Source organism: Bubalus bubalis, chromosome 3, assembly GCF_019923935.1.
Source record: "Bubalus bubalis isolate 160015118507 breed Murrah chromosome 3, NDDB_SH_1, whole genome shotgun sequence".
NCBI lineage: Eukaryota > Metazoa > Chordata > Mammalia > Artiodactyla > Bovidae > Bubalus > Bubalus bubalis.
The window spans coordinates 101,432,265-101,459,796 of record NC_059159.1 but is presented as its reverse complement, the minus strand read 5'-3'; the positions used below and the strand labels follow the sequence as shown (position 1 = coordinate 101,459,796).

General features: G+C 39.7%; 1 protein-coding gene across 3 annotated transcripts in view; it reads right to left on the bottom strand.

The window, feature by feature from the left end:
* ERMP1 (endoplasmic reticulum metallopeptidase 1) overlaps positions 1–27,532 on the bottom strand; it is a 121,868-nt gene that overhangs the window by 26,776 nt on the left and 67,560 nt on the right. For all 3 annotated transcript variants that reach the window (XM_045165041.1, XM_045165040.1, XM_045165039.1), the window contains exons 2-7: positions 26,592–26,893; positions 22,750–22,877; positions 22,014–22,119; positions 5,194–5,340; positions 4,457–4,549; positions 1,849–2,061 (exon numbers count right to left, since the gene is read on the bottom strand). In XM_045165041.1, the coding sequence (XP_045020976.1) occupies positions 1,849–2,061; positions 4,457–4,549; positions 5,194–5,340; positions 22,014–22,119; positions 22,750–22,877; positions 26,592–26,893 (989 nt within the window). The remainder of the gene's footprint in view (positions 1–1,848; positions 2,062–4,456; positions 4,550–5,193; positions 5,341–22,013; positions 22,120–22,749; positions 22,878–26,591; positions 26,894–27,532) is intronic.

Here is a 27,532-nt window from a genome sequence, read left to right as displayed (position 1 = left end):
TGAAGTGCATAAGTACATAAAAATTGCATGCTTCACCAAGACTAAAAGTATAATGAGCATATCACCCTGATACTCATTTAGAAATTTCTTCAGTTCAGTTGCTCAGTTGTATCCAACTGTTTGCAACCCCATGGACTGCAGCATGCCAGACTTCCCTGTCCATCACCAACTCCCAGAGCTTGCTCAAACTCATGTCCATTGAGTCAGTAATGCCATACAACTGTCTGTTGGATGTCGTTCCCTTCTCCTGCCTTCAATCTTTCCCAGCATCAGGGCCTTTTCCACTGAGTCAGTTCTTCACATCAGGTGGTCAAAGTATTTAAGTTCCAGCTTCAGTATCAGTCCTTCCAATGAATATTCAGGACTCATTTCCTTTAGGATTGACTAGTTTGATCTCCTTACAGTCCAAGGGACTCAACAGAAGAATCTTCTCCAATACCACAGTGCAAAAGCATCAGTTCTTCGCTGCTCAGCTTTCTTTATGGTCCAACTCTCACATCCATATGTGACTACTGGAAAAACCACAGCTTTGAATAGATGGACCTCTGTCAGCAAGGGAATGTCTCTTCTTTTTAATATGATGTCTAGCTTTGTCATAGCTTTTCTTCCAAGGAAAAAGCGTCTTTTAATTTCATGGCTGCAGTCACCATCTGAGTGATTTTGGAACCCAAGAAAATAAAGTCTGTCACTGATCCATTGTTTCCCCATTTATTTTCCATGAAGTGATGGGACCAGATGCCATGATCTTAAGTTTTTTGAATGTTGAGTTTTAAGCCAGCTTTTTCACTCTCCTCTTTCACTTTCATTAAGAGGCTCTTTAGTTCCTCTTTGCTTTCTGCCATAAGGGTGGTGTCCTCTGCATATGTGAGGTTATTGATATTTCTCCCAGCAGTCTTGATTCCAGCTTGTGCTTCATCCAGCCCAGCATTTCACATGATGTACTCTTCATATAAGTTAAATAAGCAGGGTGACAATATACAGCCTTGACATACTCCTTGGTCAATCTGGAACCAGTCTGTTGGTCCATGTCCGGTTCTAACTGTTGCTTCTTGATGTGCATACAGATTTCTTAGGAGGCAGGTATGGTTGGCAGAGGTATTCCCATCTCTTGAAGAATTTTTCCACAATTTGTTGTGATCCACACAAAGTCAATAAAGCAGAAGCAGATGTTTTTCTGGAACTCTCTTGCTTTTTCTATCCAATGGATACTTATTGGCAATTTGATCTCTGGTTCCTCTACCTTTTCTAAATCCAGCCTGAACATCTGGAAGTTCTCGGTTCATATACTGTTGAAGCCTCACTTGGAGAATTCTGAGCATTACTTTGCTAGCGTGTGAAATGAGTGCAATTGTGTGGTAGTTTGAGCATTCTTTGACATTGCCTTTCTTTGGGATCAGAATGAAAACTGACCTTTTCCAGTCCTGTGGCCACTGCTGAGTTTTCCAAATTTCCTGGCATACTGAGTGCAGCACTTTCACAGCATCATCTTTTAGGATTTGAAATAGCTCAACTGGAATTCCATCACTTACACTAGCTTTGTTCATAGTGATGCTTCCTAAAGCCGACTTGATTTCAATTCCAGGATATCTGGCTCTAGGTGAGTGATCACACCATTGTGGTTATCTAGGTCATTAAGATCTTTTTTGTATAATTCTTCTGTGTATTCTTGCCACCTCTTGTTAGGTCCATACCATTTCTGTCCTTTATTGTATTTCTTACAATAGTGTAAATCAAATGTTATTTTTCTTAAGATTTGTAACTTCTTGGAAAGATACAAGAAAAGTGCCAAACAACTTTAGGTAAACTCTATACCCATCCAGTATTGTAGTTTTAGAGGAAAATACTTACTCTTATATTTGGGATGCAGTAATTTCCTTCCCAGGTATAAAACAACAGCCATTACCACCATATAGTTAATTATTGCGCCAACACGAGATGGGTAGGCGATGACAAACAGGCCAAACACATCAAAGAAGACCATGTTTCCATGTTGATACTTAGAAGAAGAAGCCAACATATCAGATGTAGCTAGATATTTAAGAACTGCTAAAATGTTGTCACCTATTAGTAAAAAGAAATGAAAGGTAACAACATTGAATAAACCATCCACTGCTGGAGTCAAGGAGTACCTAGAAAGACTATGAACAGAAACAGCTTTCTACCGTCCTACTGTTCGCCCCAGTTTTTCTTGCTAAATCTGATAAGGTCCATGCCCTCTACGCTGTTTCTTCTCTGCTTTGAAGCTCAGCAACCTGGCCTTCATCCTTTCTCTTCTAGTTATTATAGCTACTCCCTGATCAACTGTATCCTCGCTGGTGACAAACCCAACAGCTATTTCTCGGTCTCTATTCTTTTAATATATACTTAATGTAGCAGACACTGCTCTGACATAGAAATTCAGTGGGGAACCAAGAACCTCAAGAAGCTCTCACACACCAAACAAGTTATTACACATGTATTAAGAATTAATAAGGACTTCCCTTATTGTGGTCCAGTGGTTAAGAATCCACCTTGCAACGCAGGGCATGCAGGTTCAACCCCTGTTCAGGGAACTAAGGTCACACATGCCATGGGGCAACTCAGTCCTCATGCCTACTCTACTGAGCCCACGCTCTGGAGCCTGTGCCCACAACTGGAGAAGCCTGCATGCCCCAATGAAAGATCCCTGTGTGCCGCAACTAAGACCCGATACAGCTGAATAAATATTTAAAAAAATAATAATAAGGAACGTCAATAATATCTCAATTAAAAAAAGAAACAGTATGGAGAAAGTGCCCTAAGAACATATCAGGGAGACTAGTGGAGTTGGAGAAATCAAGGAAGCACCTGAAGAAGTGAATTTCTAGCTAAAGGATGGATAGGAGCTATGACAGGGGAGAGATTTTGTTTAGACACCTGTGTAGATAAAGGCCCCAAGGAGGGGAAAAATGTCCAGAATGAGGAGCAACAGTATTTTGCAATGAAGCTGGAGAGCGGGCTGAGTCATTGTCAGGCAGAAGCTGGCACCTCAGAGGCCATCATAAGTATCTGTTACATCAATCAATGACTGAGTTTAAACTATACTGAAGAATTGTAAGAAGCTTTGAATGGCTGGCATATCTTCCTGATGCTCATTCCATCCTGGACTTCCTCTTCTTTTCACTGAAGACACCACACTGTCTCACTGTGGGATTTCTTTCATCAGCTCTCCTGCCGCCTTCAAATGCATCTTCCCCTAAGCTCAGGTTTGTTTCACTCTTCCGAAAACCATTTCCATTCTCCAGACTTCTGTGGTTTTGACTGTGCCTTTAATTTCCAAACCCAGATACCCAGTTCTACCACAGTCTCTAATGGCATATCTACATTTTCATCTGGTCAGTTCACAGACACCCTCTGTCTCGTATCTGACAGAGTTCACAGCCTCCTTCCCCTCCTCACTACTGCTCTGGGAGAGAGCCACCTTCCCATGTCCAATTATGGTCAGTGGTGTCATCTCTCCCCAGCCAGCCAGGCTTTACCCTCTGAGGTCTTCTTTGCTGCCATCCATGTGATTCATCCCTGCTATGTAACCTATCAAGTCTTGTTGAGTTTTCATTCAAAATGTACCTAGTTTTCCACCCTTGCTTTCATGTCTATCTTTTGCCAGCACTACAGTCTAGGTCTTAGTATTCCACACTAAAATTACTGTTGGAACAGCCCTGACTCTTGGCTCTCTCTCCTTGTCTCCCATACACTCCATACTGCATCACCAGACTGACAGCATTTTAAACCATCATTCATTCACATATGCAGGCCTTTAATGATCTCTTATTCCTATAGCATCCGCTTGCTGACTTTTAAAGCCATCTACAGCTTTCTCTACCTCCATACACCTCTGCCTCATTTCCCTCTATGTCTGAAAAATGCAACCTCCATTCACACTGTAGTCTAACAGTCCTCGGCACAAACAAGCCCTACTCACGCAGAGCTCTTACTCGAACAGGCTCTTTCCCACTGTGCCAAATCCCAACTCTTTGCAAGGCTCAGCCTCAGACTCGCCTCCCCTGACTACTACTGATGTCACTGGAAAACATTTTAACTCCCATCCTGACACATGTCCTATATAACTGGCTCACCTGTCCTCACCACCCAACCTTGGATCAATGTAACTTTTCCATACCTGGGCAAGTTGCCCAAATATGTGTTTGTGCCACCTCCAATGTACAGCTTCCATTTTGGCTACATTCTCAATACTCAGCAATGTTTCCATAACCCTAGGTCAACTCCCTTTCAAATTCCTCATAATGAATAGTCTTAGGTTCCTAACTGCTAAACTAGAGTTCAAGGCTAAAATTCAAAGCCTCATCTAACTCCAAAGCCCCACTTCATTCACACCATACACTGCCTCCCTAATGCACAGGACACAGAGTATCTATAGGCTCACAGGTCATCCATAATATTCCATCTTAATATCAAAAGTCTAAATGAGAATACCAACCTGCTCTCTGAATGGAATCTGTTAGAATTCTGTCCGCTGTGTCATACTTGGTGTGATAAATGTATCCATTCTCAATAAAAGCTAAGTCTATTCCTAAGACATACAGAAAAAAAACAAAAGTCATTTTACTTTAAAGATCGACCTCAGTTTAAGGCCTCTTTGTTTAATGTATTAAATTCCTAAAAGACATCAAAGCAGTAGCATGACTGCTTTGTCACATTCATGAAGGAATGATGAAATTCTCACAGAACCTATAGCTACGGTACATAATTCAATATGTAATGACGGAGCATTACAAGTCACACAGCAAGGAGTAGGAATACTGGCATGGGAGGTCATCAAAACTTTACCATCTACATCCTTGCCAGGCCAGAGCCAAATTTTAACTTTAAATACACTGTACAAGTCCCCAGGGCAGTTGGCAAAGCAAGGTAATGATGAAAAAGACCCCTGAAGGATCTATCACCATCTTTTGGGAATGAAGTGCTAACAGTTGTCCCCTGTTCTGTCACATTGTGGGCCAAGATGACATGTTCTAGAAAAAGGAAGCATTTAAAGTAAATTGGAGTTTAAAAGAAAAGGAGACTATCAGGAACTCTCTTTCAGTGAGTCAGTATATACAGTTCTCACATAAAAATCTGCTCTCAGAAAATGCTGCTTACCCACAAACTTCCAAAAAGTAAGACTTGTTTTTAATTAATCATTGTCACAGAAAAGTCCATAACAATTGACAATACCTGGAATGTTCCCAAAATCCCTGTAGATCCGGAAGTCAGTATCTGAAGGAATGATTCCACTCTGGAAAACCTCCTGAGCCACCACCGAAGCAAATGGGTGTTTAGCTGCTGAGACATAAGCTTGGACCAACCAAGGATTTTCAGGACCTGAAATGAAACATGACAACAATATGAGGTTAATCTGGAACTTTTTAAAATACATAAAGTAGTTACTATGGTGATTTGGGGAGATAGGTCAAGAGTTTTGTTTTTTTAATCCTCTTTTCTATATTTTCCAACATTTCTTTGATAAATGTATATGATTCTTTTAAATGAAAAATAACCTTGTGGACAACAAAATTGCTTTTAATAATAATATAACAGCACTATAAAAAGTTTAAGTTTAAAAATGAAAAACTACTCACAAGCCCATCATCCAAAGATAACTATTATCATTTTTATGTCTTCGACTTATATATGACTTATAAATGGATGTGTGTACACAGATGTACTGATAGGGTATATATAATCTTTGCATTTCTCTTTCACTTAACGTTGTACTAAACACATTCCTATGTTGCTAGTTATTACAATGATTATTTTAGATATTACAGTGATCATGGTCCAGTGGTTAAGAATCCACCTTTCAATGCAGGAGATGCAGGTTCAATTCCTGGTCAAGGAACTGAGCTCCCACATGCTGCAGGGCAACTGAGCTTGCACACGACAACTAGAGAGCCTGCACGTTGCAGTGAAAAGATGCTGCCTGCCACAACTAAAACCCAAAGCAGCTAAATAATTTTTAAATGATCATTTTAATAACTGCATAATTACTGAATATATCATAAAGTTCCTTATTATTAAACATAACTTTTATCATTATTAACAATTCCACATTAACATCTCCATCATATACAGTCTTCAAATATAGGAGTTTTTTCTTTCAGATAGCAAGATAAATTATATTACTGTCCCCAATTATTCACTGTTCCCTCTCACATAACTTACAATGCCTTCTGTGGAAGCAGCACATACATGAATTGCTTCAGCCAACTGACTGTGAATGGGAGAGACACAGACCCTGAAAAGCCATCACATGGGGTCCACCTCTCCCATTAACTTTGGCCCTGAGATCACTATGTCCCTGATGGGGGCTTCTTCAGCCTGGATCCCAGGATGAATAAGACACATGGAACACAATATCCATGGGACCAGAATGTAACATGAGCAACAAATAAACCTTTGCTGTTGTCATCCACTGAGATTCAGGGGTTGTATATTATAACTAAATTTAGCAAAAAGTTATCTGATGTTGACAAATCAAGTAACTCCATTTCAGAGAATCCAAAAATATTAACATTTTTATAACTTTATAACCAGATAATCATTTGCTTTCCTACAGGGGAAAAAAAAAAAAAAACATAAATGGTGGAGAATAGAAGGGGTGAAGAAACACTATAGAATCAGATACCTACGTGACCCAGATACTGGAGTTACCAGGCATGAATTTTAAAATAAATATTAATTATTCAAAAACATAGATAATAGCAAGGGCATCACTAGACAAGTACAAACTATTAACAGAGAGTATGTCAAATAGAAACCCTAGAACTGAAAATAATAACTGCTGTTAAGAATTTTCATACATACACAGCTTAATACAAAGGTAAAAACATTTTTTGATTGGGTCATTTATTTTTCTGGAATTGAGCTGCAGGAGTTGCTTGTATATTTTTGAGATTAGTCCTTTGTCCGTTGCTTCATTTGCTATTATTTTCTCCCATTCTGAAGGCTGTCTTTTCACCTTGCTTATAGTTTCCTTTGTTGTGCAGAAGCTTTTAATTTTAATTAGGTCCCATTTGTTTATTTTTGCTTTTATTTCCAGTACTCTGGGAGGTGGGTCATAGAGGATCCTGCTGTGATTTATGTCAGAGAGTGTTTTGCCTCTGTTCTCCTCTAGGAGTTTTATAGTTTCTGGTCTTATGTTTACATCTTTAATCCATTTTGAGTTTATTTTTGTGTATGCTGTTTGAAAGTGTTCTAGTTTCATTCTTTTACAAGTGGTTGTCCAGTTTTCCCAGCACCACTTGTTAAAGAGATTGTCTTTTCTCCATTCTATATTCTTGCCTCCTTTGTCAAAGATAAAGTGTCCATAGGTGTGTAGATTTATCTCTGGGCTTTCTATTTTGTTCCAACGACCCAATCAAAAAATAGGCCAAAGAACTACACAGAGATTTCTCCAAAGAAGACATACAGATGGCTAACAAACACATGAAAAGATGCTCAACATCACTTATTATCAAAGAAATGCAAATCAAAACCACAAGGAGGTACCATTTCATGCCAGTCAGAATGGCTGCTATTCAAAAGTCTGCTGCTGCTAAGTCACTTCAGTTGTGTCCGACTCTGTGCGACCCCATAGACGGCAGCCCACCAGGCTCCCCCGTCTCTGGGATTCTCCAGGCAAGAATACTGGAGTGGGTTGTCATTTCCTTCTCCAATGCATGAATGTGAAAAGTCAAAGTGAAGTTGCTCAGTTGTGTCCGACTCTTCGCGACCCCATGGACTGCAGCCCACCAGGCTCCTCCATCCATGGGATTTTCCAGACAAGAGTACTGGAGTGGGGTGCCATTGCCTTCTCCAGCCAAAAGTCTACAAGCAATAAATGCTGGAGAGGATGTGGAGAAAAGGGAACCCTTTTACACTGTTGGTGGGAATGCAAACTAGTACAGCCACTATGGAGAACAGTGTGGAGATTCCTTAAAAAACTGGAAATAGAACTGCCTTATGACCCAGAAATCCCACTACTGGGCATACACACTGAGGAAACCAGAATTGAAAGAGACACGTGTACCCCAATGTTCATCGCAGCACTGTTTATAATAGCCAGGACATGGAAGCGACCTAGATGTCCATCAGCAGATGAATGGATAAGAAAGCTATGGTACATCTACACAATGGAGTATTACTCAGCCATTAAAAAGAATACATTTGAATCAGTTCTAATGAGGTGGATGAAACTGGAGCCTATTATACAGAGTGAAGTAAGCCAGAAAGAAAAACACCAATACAGTATACTAACGCATATATATGGAATTTAGAAAGATGGTAACGATAACCCTGTATGCGAGACAGAAAAAGAGACACAGATGTATAGAACAGTCTTTTGGACTCTGTGGGAGAGGGAGAGGGTGGGATGATTTGGGAGAATGGCATTGAAACATGTATAATATCATATAAGAAATGAATCACCAGTCCAGGTTCGATGCAGGATACAGGATGCTCAGGGCTGGTGCACTGGGATAACCCAGGGGGATGGTACAGGGAGGGAGAAGGGAGGGGGGTTCAGGATGGGGAACACATGTACATCCGTGGCAGATTCATGTTGATGTATGGCAAAACCAATACAATATTGTAAAGTAATTAGCCTCCAATTAAAATAAATAAATTTATATTAAAAATAAATAAATAAAAGTTGGAGGTTAACAGGAAAAAAAAAAAAAAGAAACAAAGGTAAAAACAGCAGAAGAAAAATGATAGATCCAGAGAATTAAAGCACAAAAGGAAACAGGGATAGAAAACTCAAAAATGCTTATAAGACATATGGGATAGAGTATAAAGGTTTAACATGAGTAACTGGAATCCCAGAGGAAGGGGAGGACGGGAATAGAAGCAATGTTTAAAAGAAGTTAAGGCCAATAATTTCTGAAAACTTATAGGAAACACCACCAAGCTATGAATTCAAAAGGCCCTAGAAAGCCCAAACAAGATAAACATAAAGAAAAACATACTCAGCATCAGGCTCTTTGCTTTTGAATACCATTATCCACCAAAAGAACCAGTTCTCCCTAGAGATGTGCCCAATTCCAAATCTGAGGCCAGGAAAATACTCAAAAGTGAGAACATCTTGTGACAGAAAGGAAGTGCTCAAACACGTCAGAGACGTGTCAAAAGGACAGGCACCAGCTGAAGGGGCTGCCATTGGCCTGAACTGGATCAAGTCATGCATTAAAATGGTTATAACATAATATAAAATCCATAAAATAAAACACATGAAAAACACTGAAATAAACACACACACACACAAGGGAGCAGCCTTACAAGGAGCTGAGAGAAGAAGAGAAGTGAAAGGCAAAGAAGAAAAGGAAAGATATACCCAATGGAATGCAGAGTTTCAAAGAATAGCAGGGAGAAATGAGAAAGCCTTCTTAAGTGAACAGTGCAAAGAAAGAGAGGAAAACAGAATGGGGAAGACTACAGATCCCATCAAGAAAACTGGAGATGCCAAGGGAACATTTCATGCAAAGATGGGCATGATAAAGGACAGAAATGGCAAGGACCTAACAGAAGCAGAGGATGTGGCAAGAATAAACAGAAGAACTATACAAAAAAAGTCTTAATGACACAGATAAACACAGTGGTGTTGTTCCTCACCTAGAACCAGACATCCTGGAATATAAAGTCAAGCAGGCCTTAGAAAGCATTACTACAAATAAAGCTACTGGAGGTGGTGGAATTCCAACTGAGCTAATTAAAATCCTAAAAGATGATGCTGTTGAAGTGCTGCACTCAACAAGTTAGCAAATTTGGAAAACTCAGCAGTGGCCACAAGACTGGCAAGGTCAGTTTTCATTCCAATTCCAAGAAAAGCAATGCCAAAGAATGTTCAAACTACCACACAATTACACTCATTTCATATGCTAGCAAAGTAATGCTCAAAATCCTTCAAGCTGGGTTTCAACAGTACATGAACTGAGAACTTCTAGATGTACAAGCTGGATTTAGAAAAGGTTGAGGAGCCAGACATCAAATTGCAACATCCAGTGGATCATAGAAAAAGCAAGGGAATACTAAAAGACATCTACTTCTACTTCATTCACTACGCCAAAGCCTTTGACTGTGTGGATCACAACAAATTATGGAAAAATTCTTTAAGAGATGGGAATACCAGAACATGTTACCTGTCACCTGTGAAACCTGTATGAAGGACAAGAAGCGACAGTTAGAACTGGACATGGAACAATGGACTGGTTCAAACTTGAGAACAGAGTATGTCAAAGCTATATATTGTCACCCTGTTTACTTAACTTATATGCAGAGAATATGAGAAATGGTGGGATGGATGAATCATAAGCTGGAATCAAAACTTCTGGGAGAAATATTAACAACCTCAGATATGCAGAAGATACCACTCTAATGGCAGAAAACAAAGAGAAACTAAAGAGCCTCTTAATGAGGATGAAAAAGGAGAGTGAAAAAGCTGGCTTCAAACTAAACATTCAAACCACAAAGATCGTGGCATCTGGTCCTATCACTTCATGGCACATAGATGGGGGACAAAGTGAAAACAGTGGCAGATTTTATTTTCTTGGGATCCAAAATCAGTGTGGACAGTGACTGCAGCCAGGAAATTAAAAAGACGCTCCTTGGAAGAAGAGCCATGACAAACCCAGACAGTGTATTAAAAAGGGACATCACTTTGCCAACAAAGGTCCATAAAGTCAAAGCTGTGCTTTCCCCAGTAGTCATATATGATGTGAAAGTTGGACCATAAAGAAGGCTGAGCACAGAAGAATTGATACATTCAATTGTGGAGCTGGAGAAGACTCTTCAGAGTCCCTTGGACAGCATGGAGATCAAACCAATCAATCCTAAAGGAAATCAACCCTGAATATTCACTAGAGGAACTGATGCTGAAGCTGAAGCTCCAATACTTTGGCCACCTGATGCGAAGAGCTGACTCACTGAAAAAGACTCTAATGTTGGGAAAGATTGAGGGCAGGAGGAGAAGGGGAAGACAGAGGATGAGATGGTTGGATGGCATCACTGACTCGATGGACATGAGTTTGAACAAGTTCTGGGAGTTGGTGACAGACAGGGAAGCCTGGCGTGCTGCAGTCCATGAGGTCACAAAGAGTCGGACACAACTGAGCGACTGAACTGGACTGGACTGTAGCCAGTCAACTGCTAATAAATTATTATTTGCTGTTTATTTTCTATGTATTTTAGACTATGGAAATGATGTTAGACAAAAAAGCAAATTTGAGCAGTTTTCTTATTCGACTTCAAATGGGTCATAAAGCAGCAGAGACAACTCACAACATCAACAACACATCTGGCTCAGGAACTGCTAACAAGCGTACAGTACAGTGGTGGTTCAAGAAGTTTTGCAAAGGAGATGAGAGCCTTGAAAGTAAGAAGCACAGTGGCTGGCCATCAGAAGTTGACAACAACCATCTGAGAAGATCATTGAAACTGATCCTCTTACAACTACACAAGAAGTTGCCCGAGAACTCAATGTCAACCATTCTACAGTCATTTGGCATTTGAAGCAAATTGGAAAAGTGAAAAAGGTCAGTAATTGGGTGCCTCATGAGTTAACTGTATCTATTTCTGCTTTATTGACTATACCAAAGCCTTTGACCGTGTGCATCACCACAAACTGTGGAAAATTCTTAAAGAGATGGGAATACAAGACCACCTGACCTGCCTTCTGATAAATCTGTATGCAGGTCAGGAAGCAACAGTTAGAACTGGACATGGAACAACAGACTGGTTCCAAACAGGGAAAGGAGTATGTCAAGGTTGTATATTGTCACCCTGCTTATTTAATTTCTATCCAGAGTACATCATGAGAAACACTGGGCTGGATGAAGCACAATCTAGAATCAGGATTGCCAGGAGAAATATCAATAACTTCAGATACGCAGATGACACACACCCTTATGGCAGAAAGTGAAGAAGAAATAAAGAGCCTCTTGATGAAAGTGAAGAGGACAGTGAAAAAGCTTAAAGTGTTGGCTCAAAGCTCAACATTCAGAAAACTAAGATCATGGCATCTGGTCCCATCATTTCATGGCAAATAGATGGGAAAACGATGGAAACAGTGAGAGAGTTTATTTTGGGGGGCCTCCAAAATTGCTGCAGATGGTGACTGCAGCCATGAAATTAAAAGACGCTTACTCCTTGGAAGAAAAGTTATGACCAACCTAGACGGCATATTAAAAAGCAGAGACATTACTTTGCCAACAAAGGTCCATCTAGTCAAAGCTATGGTTTTTCCTGTGGTCATGTATGGATGTGAGAGTTGGACTGTGAAGAAGGCTGAGTGCCGAAGAATTGATGCTTTTGAACCCTGGTGTTGGAGAAGACTCTTGAGAGTCCCTTGGACTCCAAGGAGATCCAACCAGTCCATCCTAAAGGAAGTCAATCCTGAATATTCATTGGAAGGACTGATGGTAAGCTGACACTCCAATACTTTGGCTACCTAATGCAAATAACTGACTCATTGGAAAAGACCCTGATGTTGGGAAAAATTGAAGGCAGGAAAAGAAGGGGATGAAAGAGGATGAGATGGTTGGATGGCATCATGGACTCATTGGACATGAGTCTGAATAAACTCTGGAAGTTGGTTCTGGACAGGGAGGCCTGGCATGCTACAGTCCATGGGGTCATAAAGAGTCGGACATGACTGAGAGACTGAACTGAACTGCTGCTACTGCTGCTCCTAAGTCGCTTCAGTCGTGTCCGACTCTGTGCGACCCCATAGACGGCAGCCCATCAGGCTCCCCCGTCCCTGGGATTCTCCAGGCAAAGCCTGGAGTGGGTTGCCATTTCCTTCTCCAATGCATGAAAGTGAAAAGTCAAAGTGAAGTCACTCAGTCGTGTCCAACTCCTAGCAAAATACTGGAGTGGGGTGCCACTGCCTTCTCTGAACTGAACTGAGTTGACTACAAATCAAAAACATCATTTTGAAATGTTGTCCTCTCTTATTCTATACAACACCAATGAACAATTTCTCAATCAGATTGTGACATGCAACAAAAAGTGGATTTTATACTACCAGAGACAACCAGCTCAGTGACTGGACCAAAATTAAGCACATCCCAAAGCCAAAGTTGCATCAGAAATAGGTCATGGTCACTGTTTGGTGGTCTGCTGCCTCTCTGATCTACTACAGTTTTCTGAATCCTAGCAAAACCATTACATCGGAGAAGTATGCTCAGCAAATTGATGAGATACACCAAAAACTGCAATGTCTGCAGCTGGCACTGTTCAACAGAACAGGCCCAGTTCTTCTCCACCACATCACCTGTCCACTCATTGCACAACCAACACTTCAAAAGTTGAGCAAATTGGGTTACGAACTTTTGCCTCATTTGCCATATTCACCTGACCTCTTAACAACTGACTACCACTTCTTCAAGCATCTCAACTTTTTGCAGGGAAAATGCTTCCACAACCAGGAGTACACGGAAAATGCTTTCCAAGAGTTTGTTGAATTCGAAAGAGCAGATTGTTATGCTACAGAAATAAACTTATTTCCTATTGGCAAAAACGTACTGTGATGGTTCCTATTTTTATTTCCTGTTGGCAAATATGTATTGACTGTGATGGTTCCTATTTTATTAATAAAGATGTGTGTTAGCCTAATTATACTGATTTAAAATTCAGGGTCCGAAACCACAGTTACTTCTGCACCAACCTAGTGTTTGAGAAAGGGCAGGTGGAAAACTTCTGGGAGCGTGTGGCCAGAGTCTATCCTCTTTCACATATGGGGTGCCATTAAGGTCAATCCTCATCCCAATTCCCAAGAAGAGCAGCACTAAAGAATGTTCAAACCACTGGACAACTGCACTCATATCCCACGCTAGTAAGGTTATGCTCAAAATCCTCCAAGCCAGGCTTCAGCATTACATAAACCAAGAACTTCCAGATGTTCAAGCTGGGTTTAGAAAAGGCAGAGGAACCAGAGATCAAATTGCCAATATTCGATGGATCATAGAGAAAGCCAGGGAATTCCATAAAAACATCTACTCCTGCTTTATTGACTACATCAAAGCCTTTGACTGTGTGGATCATAACAAACTGGAAAATTCTTAAAGAGACAGGAATACCAGACCATCTTACCTGTTTCCTGAGAAACCTATACACAGGTCAAAAAGCAATAGTTAGAACCTTATACCGAACAATGGACTGGTTCAGGATTGAGAAAGAGTATGTCAAGGCTGTTTATTATCACCCTATTTAAGTTATATGGAGAAGGCAATGGCACCCCACTCCAGTACTCTTGCCTGGAAAATCCCATGGACGGAGGAGCCTGGTGAGCTGCAGTCCATGGGGTCGCGAAGAGTCGGACATGACTGAGCGACTTCACTTTCACTTTTCACTTTTATGCCTTGGAGAAGGCAATGGCACCCCACTCCAGTGTTCTTGCCTGGAGAGTCCCAGGGACGGGGGAGCCTGGTAGGCTGCCGTCTCTGGGGTCGCACAGAGTCGGACACGACTGAAACCACTTAGCAGCAGCATTTAAGTTACATGCAGAGCACATCGTGCAAAATGCCAGGCTGGATGAGTTACAAGCTGGAATCAAGACTGGCAAGAGAAATATCAACAACCTCAGATATGTAGATGATACCACTCTAATGGCACAAAGCAAAGAGGAACTAAAGGGTCTCTTAACGAGGGTGAACTGTGGTGCTGGAGAAGACTCTTGAGAGTTCCTTGGAAAGCAAGGAGATCAAACCAGTAACTCTTAAAGGAAATCAACCCTGAATACTCTTTGGAAGGACTGATGCTAAAGCTGAAGCTCCAATACTTTGGCCACCTGATGTAAACAACCAACTCAATGGAAAAGTCCCTGATACTGGGAAAGATTGAAGGCAGAAAGAGAAGATGGCAACAGAAGATGAGATGGGTTGGATGCCATCACTGATTCACTGGACATGAACTTAGGCAAAGCTGGAGACATCACACTTCTTGATTGCAAACTGTATGACAAAGCTCTTGTCATGAAAACAGTATGATATTGGCATAAAAACAGAAACACAGATCAATGAAACAGAACAGAGAATTCAGAAGTAACTCCATACATATATGGTCAATTAATTTACAACAAGGAGCCAAGAATATACAGTGGGTAAGGAACAGTGTTTGAAACAAATGGTACTGGGAAAACTGGACTGCCACACACAAAATAATGGAAATGAACAACTATATTATACTATATACAAAGTTAACTCAAAATGGGTTAAAGATTGAATACATAAAACTGAAATCAAACAATTCCAAGGAGAAAACATAGGTAGTGAGCTCCCTGACATTGGTCTTGGTGATGATGTTTTGGATTTCACAAAAGCAAAAAATAAACAAGCAGGGCTACATCAAACTAAAAAGCCTCAGCGCACCAAAGAAAATCATCAACAAAATGAAAAGGCAGTGTACTGAATGAGAGAAAATGTTTGTAAACCATATATATGATAAAGGGTTAATATCTAAAATATAAAGAATTCATACAAATTAAGAGCAAAATAAAAAATCCCAAACAATCTGGTTAAAAAAATGGGCACAGGACTTGAATAGACACTTGTCTAACGATGGTAAACAGATGCCTAAGATGTACTTAAATGGTGCTCAACATCACTAATCATCAGGTATACACAGATCAAAATCACAGTGACATATCACTTCATACCTGTCAGCACGGCTGCTATCAAAAAGATAAGAAATAAGTGTTTCTAAGGATGTGGAGAAATGGGAATCCTGTGCACTGTTGGTAGGAAAGTAAATTGGTGCTTCCACTAGGGAAAACAGTATAGAAGTTTCTCAAAAAATTAAAAACTATATGATTCTACTTCTGGGCGTTTATCCAAAAAAAACAAAAACAAACTCAAAAAGATATCTGCACCCCCATATGCACTGGAGCATTATTTACAATAGCCAAGACATGGAAACAACCTGCATCCATCAACAGATGCATGGATAAGGAAAATGTGTGTGTGTGTGTATACACACACACACCCCCATTATCATACAGTTGCAAATTTTTTTCTTCCACACACACACTGGAATATCATTCAGCCCATCCTAAATGAAGTTAAGTCAGAAAGAGAAAGATAAACACCATTTGATCTCACATGGAATCCTGACCCCTCCCCTGAGAAAAGGACTTCACAGATACAGAGAACAGACTGTGGTTGCCAAATATGGGGGGAGGGGAGTGGGGGAAATGGGTGAAGGTAGCCAAAAGGCACAAACTTCCAGTCATAAAATAAGTAAGTTACGGAGACATAATGTGTGTATGGCATGGGGACTAAAGTTAATAATACTGTATTGCATACTTGAAAGCTGCTAAGAGACTTGTGGACTCAGCAGGGGAAGGAGAGAGTAGGATAAAGAGAGAGCGGCACTGACATATATACACTGCCATACGTGAAACAGCTAGCGGGAGGCTGCTGTGTAACACGGGAGCTCAGCTCAGCGCTCCGCAACGACCAAGAGGGGTGGGACGGGTATGGGAAGTAGGCTCAACGTGGAGGGGGTATATGTACACTTACAGTTGATTCATGTTGTTGTATAGCAGAAATTAACACAACACTGTCAAGCAATTATCTTCCAATTAATTTTTTTAATTTTAACAAAGTTGTTAAGAAAACAGATCTTAAACCTTCTCAACGTAAGGAAAAAAAACCTGCATCTGTATGGTAATGGATGTTAACTAGACTTATTGATGATCATCTTGCAACACACACAAATACTGGGTCACTATGTTGTATACCTGAAAGTTGAAAAATCTTATATTCCTGAAAATAAGCTCAATCTGGTTGGAAACATTACCTTTTTTGTATGTACACATATACATATAAATACACATATTGATACATGGCTGGATTCAGTTTACTAATTTTTTTTTTTTTTAGGATTTTTGCATCTCAGCATGGCATTTATTTACCAAAACTATCTACCAAACCTGAGACTACACACACTTTATGACTCTAGTTTCACTAAGAAATGTGCATACACAAACATGTATATGAAAGACACTCATTAAGAATGTTCATAAGACCACACTCATAAGAGCCAAAGCCTAGAAACAATCTAACATCACTAGTACAATGGATATCCTTGTCAATGGAGTATTATTTGGCAATGAAAAAGAATGAACTAAATGTAACACAGATGAATCTTACAAACATAATACTGAGGAGAAAAAAAAGCCACACACAAAAGAAACACTATGTATGAGTCAATTTAAAGTTCAAACACAACAAGATTAAATCTACCAAGAAACAAGTTAAAATATGGTGATCCTGGGGAAGGAATGACTGAGAAGGGACCACAGCAGAGGCTTCTGGAAGCAACCAAAATACTCTCAATCTTGATCTGGGTTCTAGTTACATTACTTACTCAGTCTATAAAAATTCATTAAGCTGAGCATTCAGAGCTGTGCACTTTTCTTAGCTTATAATAAAAGATGACATAGGGGCTTTCCTAATGGTCCAGTGGTTAAGAATCCACCTTCCAATTCAGGGGACTCAGGTTCAATCCCTGGTCAGGGAACTAAGATCCCACATGCCACATGGAAACAACCCAAATGTCCATCAACTGATGACTGGATCAATGAAATGCAGGATATTCCTACATGGAATATAATCTAGCCATAAAAAAGAATGAAGTACTCAGGAATGCCCTTGTGGTCCAGAGGTCAGGACTCCACGTTTTCATTGCCAAATGTGCAGGTTCAATCCCTGGTTGGTGAACTAAGATCCCTGCAAGCCACGTGGTGTGGCCAAAAAATAACAGTAATAATAATTTTTAAAAGAGGATGAAGTACTGACACACACTACAACATGCATAACATCAAAGAATACTGTAAGAACAAGTGAAAGAAGCCAGACCACTCATGAGTATGGGGTTTCTCTTTGGGGTTATCACCCCAAAGGGTGGGAGATGAAAAGATTCTGAAATTGATTGTAGTGATGACTGCACAACTCTGTAAATATACCTAAGAACTACTGGGGACTTCCCTGATGGTCCAGCGGTGAAGACTTCACCTTCCAATGCAGAGGGTCCGGGTCTGATCCCTGCTCAGGGTGCTAAGATCCCACATACCTCACAGACAAAAAAAATCAAACATAAAACAGAAGCCATATTGTAACAAATTCAATAAAGACTTGTTCAAGTCAAATTCAAGACTACATATAGTACATATTTTATATATTTATATAGAGATGAATAAAAAAAAAAATCCCAGAAGGAGAGAGACTAAACTATAGCAATAGTTTGCTGTGGGTTGTAACATTACAGGGTCATGGATATTTTTCACAAGAGGGAAAAAAAAAAGATTTCATTGACCCCGTTGTTTATGGGCTTCCTTCTACTCAAGGTTGGTAGCGTATAATTTCTTTACAAGGAACATATATTACTGGTTTAATCACTTTAAAATTTTAAACAATGAATTTTATAACACCTTCAAATCTATTAAATTAAGCCTTGACTCGTGATATATATCATCAGTCTGATAAATTATGCCATTCTTTCATGCATTCTGGCCCTTTTAAAGAAAAATAAGTAGTAGTGATTATTCTAGTCACTAAAACTCCCCAAATGAATGTCTCTCTGAAGCGACAACAGGACACTACAGAGTACAAACTGTTTTAACTGAAACATTCCCAGGCAGGACAAACACTACTGTTCAGGATAAAAGCGCCTGCTGCAGAAGCTGAGGACAGACTGGTCTGGCAGTGATCCCCAGGACTCCAGACCCAGGAGGCCTCCTCCTGCCCCTTCAGACACGGAAGCAACACTAACTAGCTTTCTGAAAGCAATGCCCATGAGAAAGCTAGTGTTTTGTAGCAAGAACATTGGGAAGTGAGAGATATACTGAGAAAGGTATTAGACCACCCGAAAATGCCCAGAAAGCTTTGGGGCAGAGCATTTAGCCACAAGAATAAACTACCAAAATCTAGAGGGAAAACAGCATACAAAGACTCAAAGAAAAGGGAAAAACATTCTTTACAAATCTTTTGTAGAATGCCCCTTCACAAAGAAAATTAATTTTGAAATATGGGAATTGTATTCTAGAGTAAGTAGAACACTTAAGCTGTATATATATTGCCCCTCTGTCCATTGGATTTTCAGGCAAGAATACTGGACTGGGTACCATTTCCTACTCCAGGGAATCTTACCGACCCAGGGATTGAACCCACGACTCCTGTGTCTCCTGCACTGTAGGTAGATTCTTTACTCGCTAAGCCGTATATATTGCTAACTAGTAACAAGTCTGTTTTTTGTTTTATTACTAATCATGTGCTGTGCTTAGTCACTCAGTTGTATCCAACTCTTCCCGATCCCATGGGCTATATCCCACTAGGCTCCTCTGTCCATGGGGATTCTCCAGGCAAGAATACTGGAGTGGGTTGCCATGCCCTTCTCCAGGGGATCTTCCCAACCCAGGGAACGAACCCAGGTCTCTCACATTGCAGGTGAATTCTTTACCATCTGAATCACCAGGGAAGCCCAAGAATACTGGAGTGGGTGAGTGAGTGGGTGAAGTCACTCAGTTGTGTCCGACTCTTTGTGACCCATGGACTGTAGCCTACCAGGCCTCTCCCTCCATGGGATTTCCCAGTCAAGAATACTGGAGTGGGTAGCCTATCCCTTCTCCGGGAGAACTTTCCGACCCAGGAATCGAACTAGGGTTTCCTGCATAGCAAGCAGATTGTTTACCAGCTGGGCTATCAGGGAAGCCCATATGAAATGCAAAAATGTAAACAGTACAGAAAACTATAAAGAGTATAAGTAAAGCTGCAATGGCAACTCTGGTTTTAAGTTTATGAAGCAATGGCGAATTCAAATTGGCTTTTCACAGTCTGCCCCATCCTCCCCTCTAGTCACTCACACCACAGCTCCATCAGCAATGCCCACCATCCAGTGGTGACTGTTATTAACATAATAATGCCAATATATCTAAAATGTAAACTGTAGGATTCTTGAGCTTAACTGTCTGCATTTAGTAGAAAGAGCATGGACTATAAATTAAACCAGTAAAGTGAGTACTCAATAAATGTAAAGAAATAAATGAAATGACTTGTGTCTTGCCCTCGCTAACCCTAGGTTAATGTGTCTCTTTTTTTTAAATTTTTGAACACAATTTTTAAAGGGTACTGCATCTAAGTTACTGCAAAGTATGGGCAATATTCCCCATGTTGTTCAATGCATCCCTGAGCCTGTCCTACCCTCAACAGTTTGTACCTCATCCTCCCTCACCTCTGTAGAGCGCCCCCCACCACTGGTAACTGCTAGTTTTGTTCTGTGAGTCTGCTCCTGCTTTGTTATATTCACTAGTTTGTTGTATTTTTTAGATTTCACATATAAGTGATATCACACAGTATCTGTCTTTGTCTTATTTCACTTTGCACAATATCCTCCAAGTCCATCCACATTGCTGAAAATGGCAAAATTTCATTCTTTTGTATGGCCGAATAGTATTTCACTGTACATACACACACACACACACACACACACACACACACACTTATCTATTCATCTGTTGATGACACAAGTTGCCTCCATATCTTGGCAATTGTAAATAATGCTGCTAGAAACATCGCACTGCATGTATGCTTGAATTAATGGGGTTTGGGGGTTTTTTTTTTTTTGGATATATACCCAGAAGTTAGGTAAATGTGTTTTAACTTCTCTGGATTATATGTATGAAAGATATATTAATATATACACACAGAATATGTATGCATGAATTAATACATATGCACAGAAAAAATTCAGGAAAGGCACAGACTAAACCCTAAAACTGGTTCTTCTCTGGGTTACAGAAGTTCAGGGGCAGGGTCCTGTGATAACAAATTAAAAAGAATGCGTGTGGCACTTCCCTGTTGGAATAGTAGATAAGAATCCACCTGCCAATACAAGGGATACAGGTTTGATCCTTGGTGTTGGAAGACTTCACATGCCGTGGAGCAACTAAGCCCACGAGCTACAACTACGGAGCCCGCACGCTGCAACTACTGAAGCCCATTCGCCTAGGGCCCGTGCTCTGCAATGAGAAACCAAAACAATGAGAAGCCCGTGCACAGCAGTGAAAAGTAGGCCCTGCTCGCCTGCATGCATCCATGAAGGCCCACCATGCCAAAAATAAACAAATAAAGCATGGATGTGAAGGTACTTATAGTATACTTCCAGGAGAGAAACTATAAAAAGACACACTCCTGCTCATGTGTGGTCCAGATATTTTCAGAGAAAAGAAAGACACAGTGTCCTCTCTGCTTATAGAATGTTCTCCTGCTGCTTTTTGATCTGGTAGTTATTATATCAAGTGTTTCTCCTATCCTGACCAATATCCAAGAATTAGAGGGAAATGGATAATAGTGAGTCATCCACTTACCCCCACAGACATTACATACCAGCTTCTTCTCACTATTCAGATGAAGAGTAAGCAGAAAGCTATGAGTTGAAAAGAAGGGAGAACCTTGCTTCTGACCACGTAACTTTGAGATTCTCAAAGGTTTAACTGAAGTTAAAATATACATTTGAGTGGAAAAAATCTAAAGTTGGATGGAGAATATTAAAATGTGTATTGTTTAGGCTATGAAGACACACTTAGCATATTTTTGTAACTTAAACAATACCATGTCTGTGAAAGGTGCTAAAAATATTTTAAAAGTTCCCATATCACCTTACTCACTTCCCTTAGCCCACCTCATGCCTAAAGACAGTGTTCATTATTAAGTTTCTAACAAATGCAACATCTCTGACTAAAATGCATTACATACACTTCTAACAGAGCAGAAAAATAATAGCATGAAACTACCAACAGCAGATTTCAGTATCTCCTAACTAAACAAATCTGAGCTCTGAACTCTAGTATGATTTACCGGATTTTTACAACATTAAATATTATTTTGTTAAAAACTTTAAAAAGACAAGCTAAAACTATCTCATGCTTTAAAAAGAATGTTCATTAGATTATTTACATTCAGAAATTCTCCACTTTTATAAAAACACAAATTGCATTACAAGATACAATGCATAGCCTCACGTACCTGTTTGGAATACAAGTTCTTTCCCTCCTACACCTGCTGCCTCCAAGTTAATAAATGCACGGACCAAGCTGGCCCAGGGGTGCTGGGTAATAAAACCATGACTGGCCTGAATGAGAAGAAAACAAATACTGGGTAAACAATCTAATATTATTGAAGTCTTTATTTTGCTTTTTTAAAAGATGGAACGTCTCTGCTGATGAGGCAAAGAAAAAGAAAAAAACAGCACAATCATTTTCTTCAAAGGCAGGATCGAAAGACTTCCTCTGTTTCTGTCCCTCTGACTAACGGCTGTGTGCAGTTTGCTCAGTGGAAAGTCACTCGTCATAGAAGGCAGCCTCATCCCCACAAGTGAAGCCAAATAGCATCTTTAGTTAAGTGTGAGCCTGTGCAAAAGAAAGCACAAAACAAAAGAAGGCACTACTCCTATGGAAGGGCACTCATGACGTATGCCTGCCTCAAAACATCTCTGAAACTCTAGAAAACCTGAGGCAAATAATTATGCCATCAGAGAGCTCTTTAATGAATTAAACACTGACAAGATGATCTGTCCTGAGTTTTCAAAATTAAGCATGAATACATAAGTGGCTATCGATTTTTTTTTAAAGTACTGCCTAGTACAGTATTTCTTTCACATGTCATTTTATACTACTCCATCAAAACCTATGGATTAGCTATTATTATTATTCTCATTGTCACTATTACTCAAGCCTAGTCTTTAAAATAGTAAAAGGCTCACTTGTAAGATGTTCTCCTCAGCACCATTAAAGAGAAATATGACTGCATGATGTAAGGCTTCTGAAGATGTCGACAAGACACGAAGGACTTCCAGCATCACTGAACAGCTAACTGCGTCATCGCTGGCACCTTTAAATCAGAAAAACAGATTTGCTTCTCAGATTTTAAAACCTTTATAGCACAAACCATCATGGCAAGAAAAGGAGTTTTCCTACCAAGGCAGCATCACAACAGCTGCAGTAGCACCGCTCTGGCGTCATCAGGTAATAACTGCACCCACCAGCAGTGACCTCCAGAGGACAGGGATCTTTGGTTTGCTCGCTGACTTACTCTCAGTAACTCCAACTGTGCCTGGTCCCACAGCGGTTGCTCAGTTAGTATTTGTTAACTAATCAACTAGAGGGGACCTAAAGCAATACTGAACACTGGCATTCTCATCACCAAAAGCAATTTAATTTATCCTTATTCACATCCTCTGTAGTATCTTCACTTCTGGTTTCCTATGTCATCTCCAACTGCCACCCACTCCTTTCCTGGTAGTTTTTCTGCCAAAATCATAAAAGCTGCAGATCATTCCACATTTAGAGGGGTCAGTTTGGATCGTGTAGCATTATTTTAAAGTTTCTCCAAGGGGATCGTGTGATGGAAAAATATAAAGAAGACACCTAATAAGAAACAGGAAAGGGGGTTAATGACTAAAGTATTAATAATATCCCAGGTCTAAGAATTGATAAAACAGAGGACCTTATCAAATCACTTAACCTCTTGATTCAGAAACTTTAGATATTAATTGAACATGACTATAAAGGTGACTTTTGTACTTAGACACTTTTAAAAGTACCGTAAGAGGTAATTAAAAGAACTAACTGGATATTAGCTGATGTTGTTAGCATGTTCAGTCATGTCTGACTCTGTGTGACCCCATGGACTGTAAGCCGGCCAAGCTCCTCTATCCATGGGATTTTCCAGGCAAGAATATGGGAGTCGGTGGCCATTTCCTACTCCAATTTGCTGTATTAAGGAATTACTACTAAGTTTTTCAGTGAGGTAATTCATGGTATTATGAGCATGTCAAAAAAAGAGTTCTTATCTTTCAATGATACAGCCCAAAATATCTACAGAGGAACTGATATACCTGAGATCTGCTTCAAAATAGTCAAGGGGCGGGGGTGGGGGAGTACAGAAAAAACAAGATTGAACTGTTGAAGTTGGGTGATAGGTACACTCAGGTTCATTAAACTATTCTTTGTGTATACACTTGGAATTTTCCATAATGAAAAGTTTAAAGAATAATCAAAGTAAATAGGCACAGTAATAACCCAGGCAACAGCATTTCTGGGTTTACATGCTGGGAGGCAGGGTGCTACAGAGATTAGTGTAGGTTTTGGAGTAAGAAAGACTTGGATGTAAATTCTAGCTCTGCCCCTTTTCTCCTTCCTGGACTGAAGGACAAATTGATGACACCTACTCACAGATGTGCTGTGAGGATGACAAAGTAACGCAGAGTGTCTAGTATGCATGTGGTAGGCGTTCAGTGTCAGTCTTCCCTTCTTTTCTCTACACATTTATGGACTGCTCTGCAGCCAGCTAAAGTGTTTGTTCTGGTGCTATTAAATTCAAGACCTCATTCCTGCTTGAGAAGAAACTACCTGTTAGCTATACTTGTCTTAGTAGTGATTACTGGACTGTAATTTAATCAAAGTGAAACAAAGTAATAATTACCTCAATACTATCGAGCAGGAAGTACATGTAGCTATCAATAAAAAGTGCCATCTTTCAAGAACCAAATGAAATAAATGGTCTTTAACTTTGAGACTGTGAGTTACTTTAAAAAAAAAAGCAGTAAAATTTTTCTTTATTCAAAAGAAGACAAATGGAAGTTGAAAGATATATATCTCTGTAGGGTGGATTAAAAGTTAAACTGTACTTTTATCATCTATTTTAATAGCTCTGGTGTCTGAGAACAAACCTAGAGAAGGGTCAGACATTTTTAAGAAAGAGAAGGAAAGTTAGAGGACAGTGTCAAAAGGGCTGTATCCTTAATCAACATCCCTTTCCATTTAGAATTATCATTGAAACTGAAGCCACCTCCAGAATAACAGCCTGGAACCGTGCAAACCCAAGAAGGTATTTAAGGCCTTTCTGTGGGTAACACTACTCCTAACTGATATCAGTTCCTATCAGATCTCTTGCTGAGAAGCACTCTTAAAAAATACTCATGCTTCAATTTGTTCATCCACTAAAAAAATTTAGGTGAGAGTCTATTTTATAAATGTCTTTAAAACTGTCTTTAACAATTTATTAATGACAGAAATTTCCCTGAGATTGTTGGCATGGGTATCCTTATAAAATTTTAGTTAAAAATGGGTTCCAGTAACCAAATAATCCCATCCTTATGCCCAGACTCCATATATGATTTCTAACATTTAGCACTGTTTCTGACACTTGTAGACACATCTTTCTTACATAATGCTCTTAAATAACCATGGTGTTAATTTGTTCCTTCCTAGATTTTAAGCATCAAAACAGTAGGCAAAGGGTGATGCTTATTACTACTTTGAATTGGACATAAAAGACCACTAATTTCCCCAACACAAAAAGGTATTTCTGACTTTGTAAAAAAAACATGAGTGCATGCTGATTTTTGAAAAAGCATGTTACATTCTAAATGCAATTGGCAAGACTTCCAACTAAAGATATCCTAGTATAAAAAATTTTATCAAGCAGATAAATTTTATTTTAGACTTTGTATAACTCTGCATGTCTACATTGGGCCTGATTTAAGTTTAAACATTCTGGAAGAACTTAATATTAAATAAATACTAATAACAAAAAAAAGGATTTTTCATGCCAGTTGCTAGTCTACTGCTTCACTCATATTTAATCCTCACTTAATCCTCTAAGCAATGCCATTAAGAAAGTACTATTATCTCTCTATTTTTCTGATCAGAAACTGAGGAAAGAAGAGGTTAAGTAGTTTGCCAAATGGAACATTAACTACATCCTATTATTCTCCTTTCTTTCAAATACAGCTAAAAGAACCGACTAGCCAGGAAACCCAGGTCCAGGCCCTGTCTCAGATCGGTGGTAGTCAGCTAAGTGTATTCCTATGTCAAATGAGGGGACTGAACCAGATGCCATCTCACTGTAAAATGCTATTTTCTATTCTTCCCTATGTACATTCCTTAGCTACTGAAAACCTTTCTCTGAGGAATCTTGCTTTAAAAAACTGAAGTTGAATTTAGGAGATATTCATTCAACAAATATTTATTGTTTCAGGCCGTGTCCTAAACATCAAGTACTCTATTTTGGTAAACTATTTCCAGGGCAAGATTTATGGATTAATAATTAACGTGCTCTAAGAGTATGGCATCACCAATGGATCAAAATTCTCACTTAACAGGTCGAAAGAAATTGCTAGGAGAATGAGTCTCCAATTACACGTCCCATGAAGGCCAAGACTGTTCCTTTATCCCACATTCCCAGAGCCTAGCACAACACCTAGCTGAGTAAACACTTGAAGGGGCAGAACCTAACTCCAGGACTCAAGAACACACACTGGTAACAATGATAAGGCTATTTCAGTCTGGTAGAAACACTTGATGCCCTGTAGCTGGGCAGCTGGCACTAATGTTTGAAAATTAAGTAAATAAAGCACTTGAGAGAATACTAAAAGGTAGACTCATAAACAAAATTATACTATTCTAATTATCCTGTCTTCCACCACAATGAAAAAAGGGTTTGTCTCAAAAAATGGTGTCCCACAATTGCTCAAGCAGTTTGGAGTTAACAAACTGTGGAGGCTATGAGGACCTCAAAATGACCAAAAAAACAGGCACATACCTGGTGAGTTCGCCACTGAGTCAAAATGACAGTTAGCCAGGACAGCATGCTGGGCTCCAACTCTGGGTTCCAGCTTTACCACAACATTGGTAATGTTGTCATAGTAGCTTGTAAACCCTCCCAAGAAGTCAATGCTAAAGGAGCCTGTGGGCCGTTGTACATCTACTGAAATCTTGTGAAGGCTGTTGCTTTGAGCTTCAATCAGTTTAATCTGTTCCAAAAGGTAATGTACTGTCAGAATTTCATTTTCTGGACTTCCTGTAGTCCTGGGGCCAATGGATGTTATATGTTCAAGATAATCCCTGGAAGCAACGAAAAGAAGCATGATGACAGGGCATGCTGGCTGAAAACTAACACTTTGAGCAACTTTCCCTCCACACTCTCCCTCCCCAAAAGATAAGTTCTTTGACATAAAACAAGTTCTTCTCACACAAAAAGGCTGCCTTTAATATTTCAGGTAACATGTGAAAATCACTTGCTGAGTTCCATCATTTTTTTTTGCCTTTCATCAATTCATCCCTTCAGTTTTCTCCACCCACACCACTCCCAACTTCTCCCAGCACCCACACAGAATCAATAAAAGGACCAGGAAGTTTACTCAAAATGCTAACTGCTGATGGCTAGATGGGACAGCATACAACTTTATTTTGTCATACTCTGGAGGGTTATTGACTCTGGGTTACTGATTCTAAGCAGCAAAAACCAATGAGCAAAGACAATTTAGTCAAGACGTTAAATAAGCAAAGAAGAACTTTTGCTTTTGAAGAATGGACTCAGCCCTCCCAGTGTGCACATAGGGCCTAGTAACTTCAATTCAGGCTAAACCAACTCTACCCCTAAAACAAACAAAAATTTTTTTTTGTCTTTTCACTGCATTCCAAATCAGGAAAAAAGGGGGCGGAGGTGTGTTTCAGGAAGTCTTTAAAAAAAAATAAGATTTC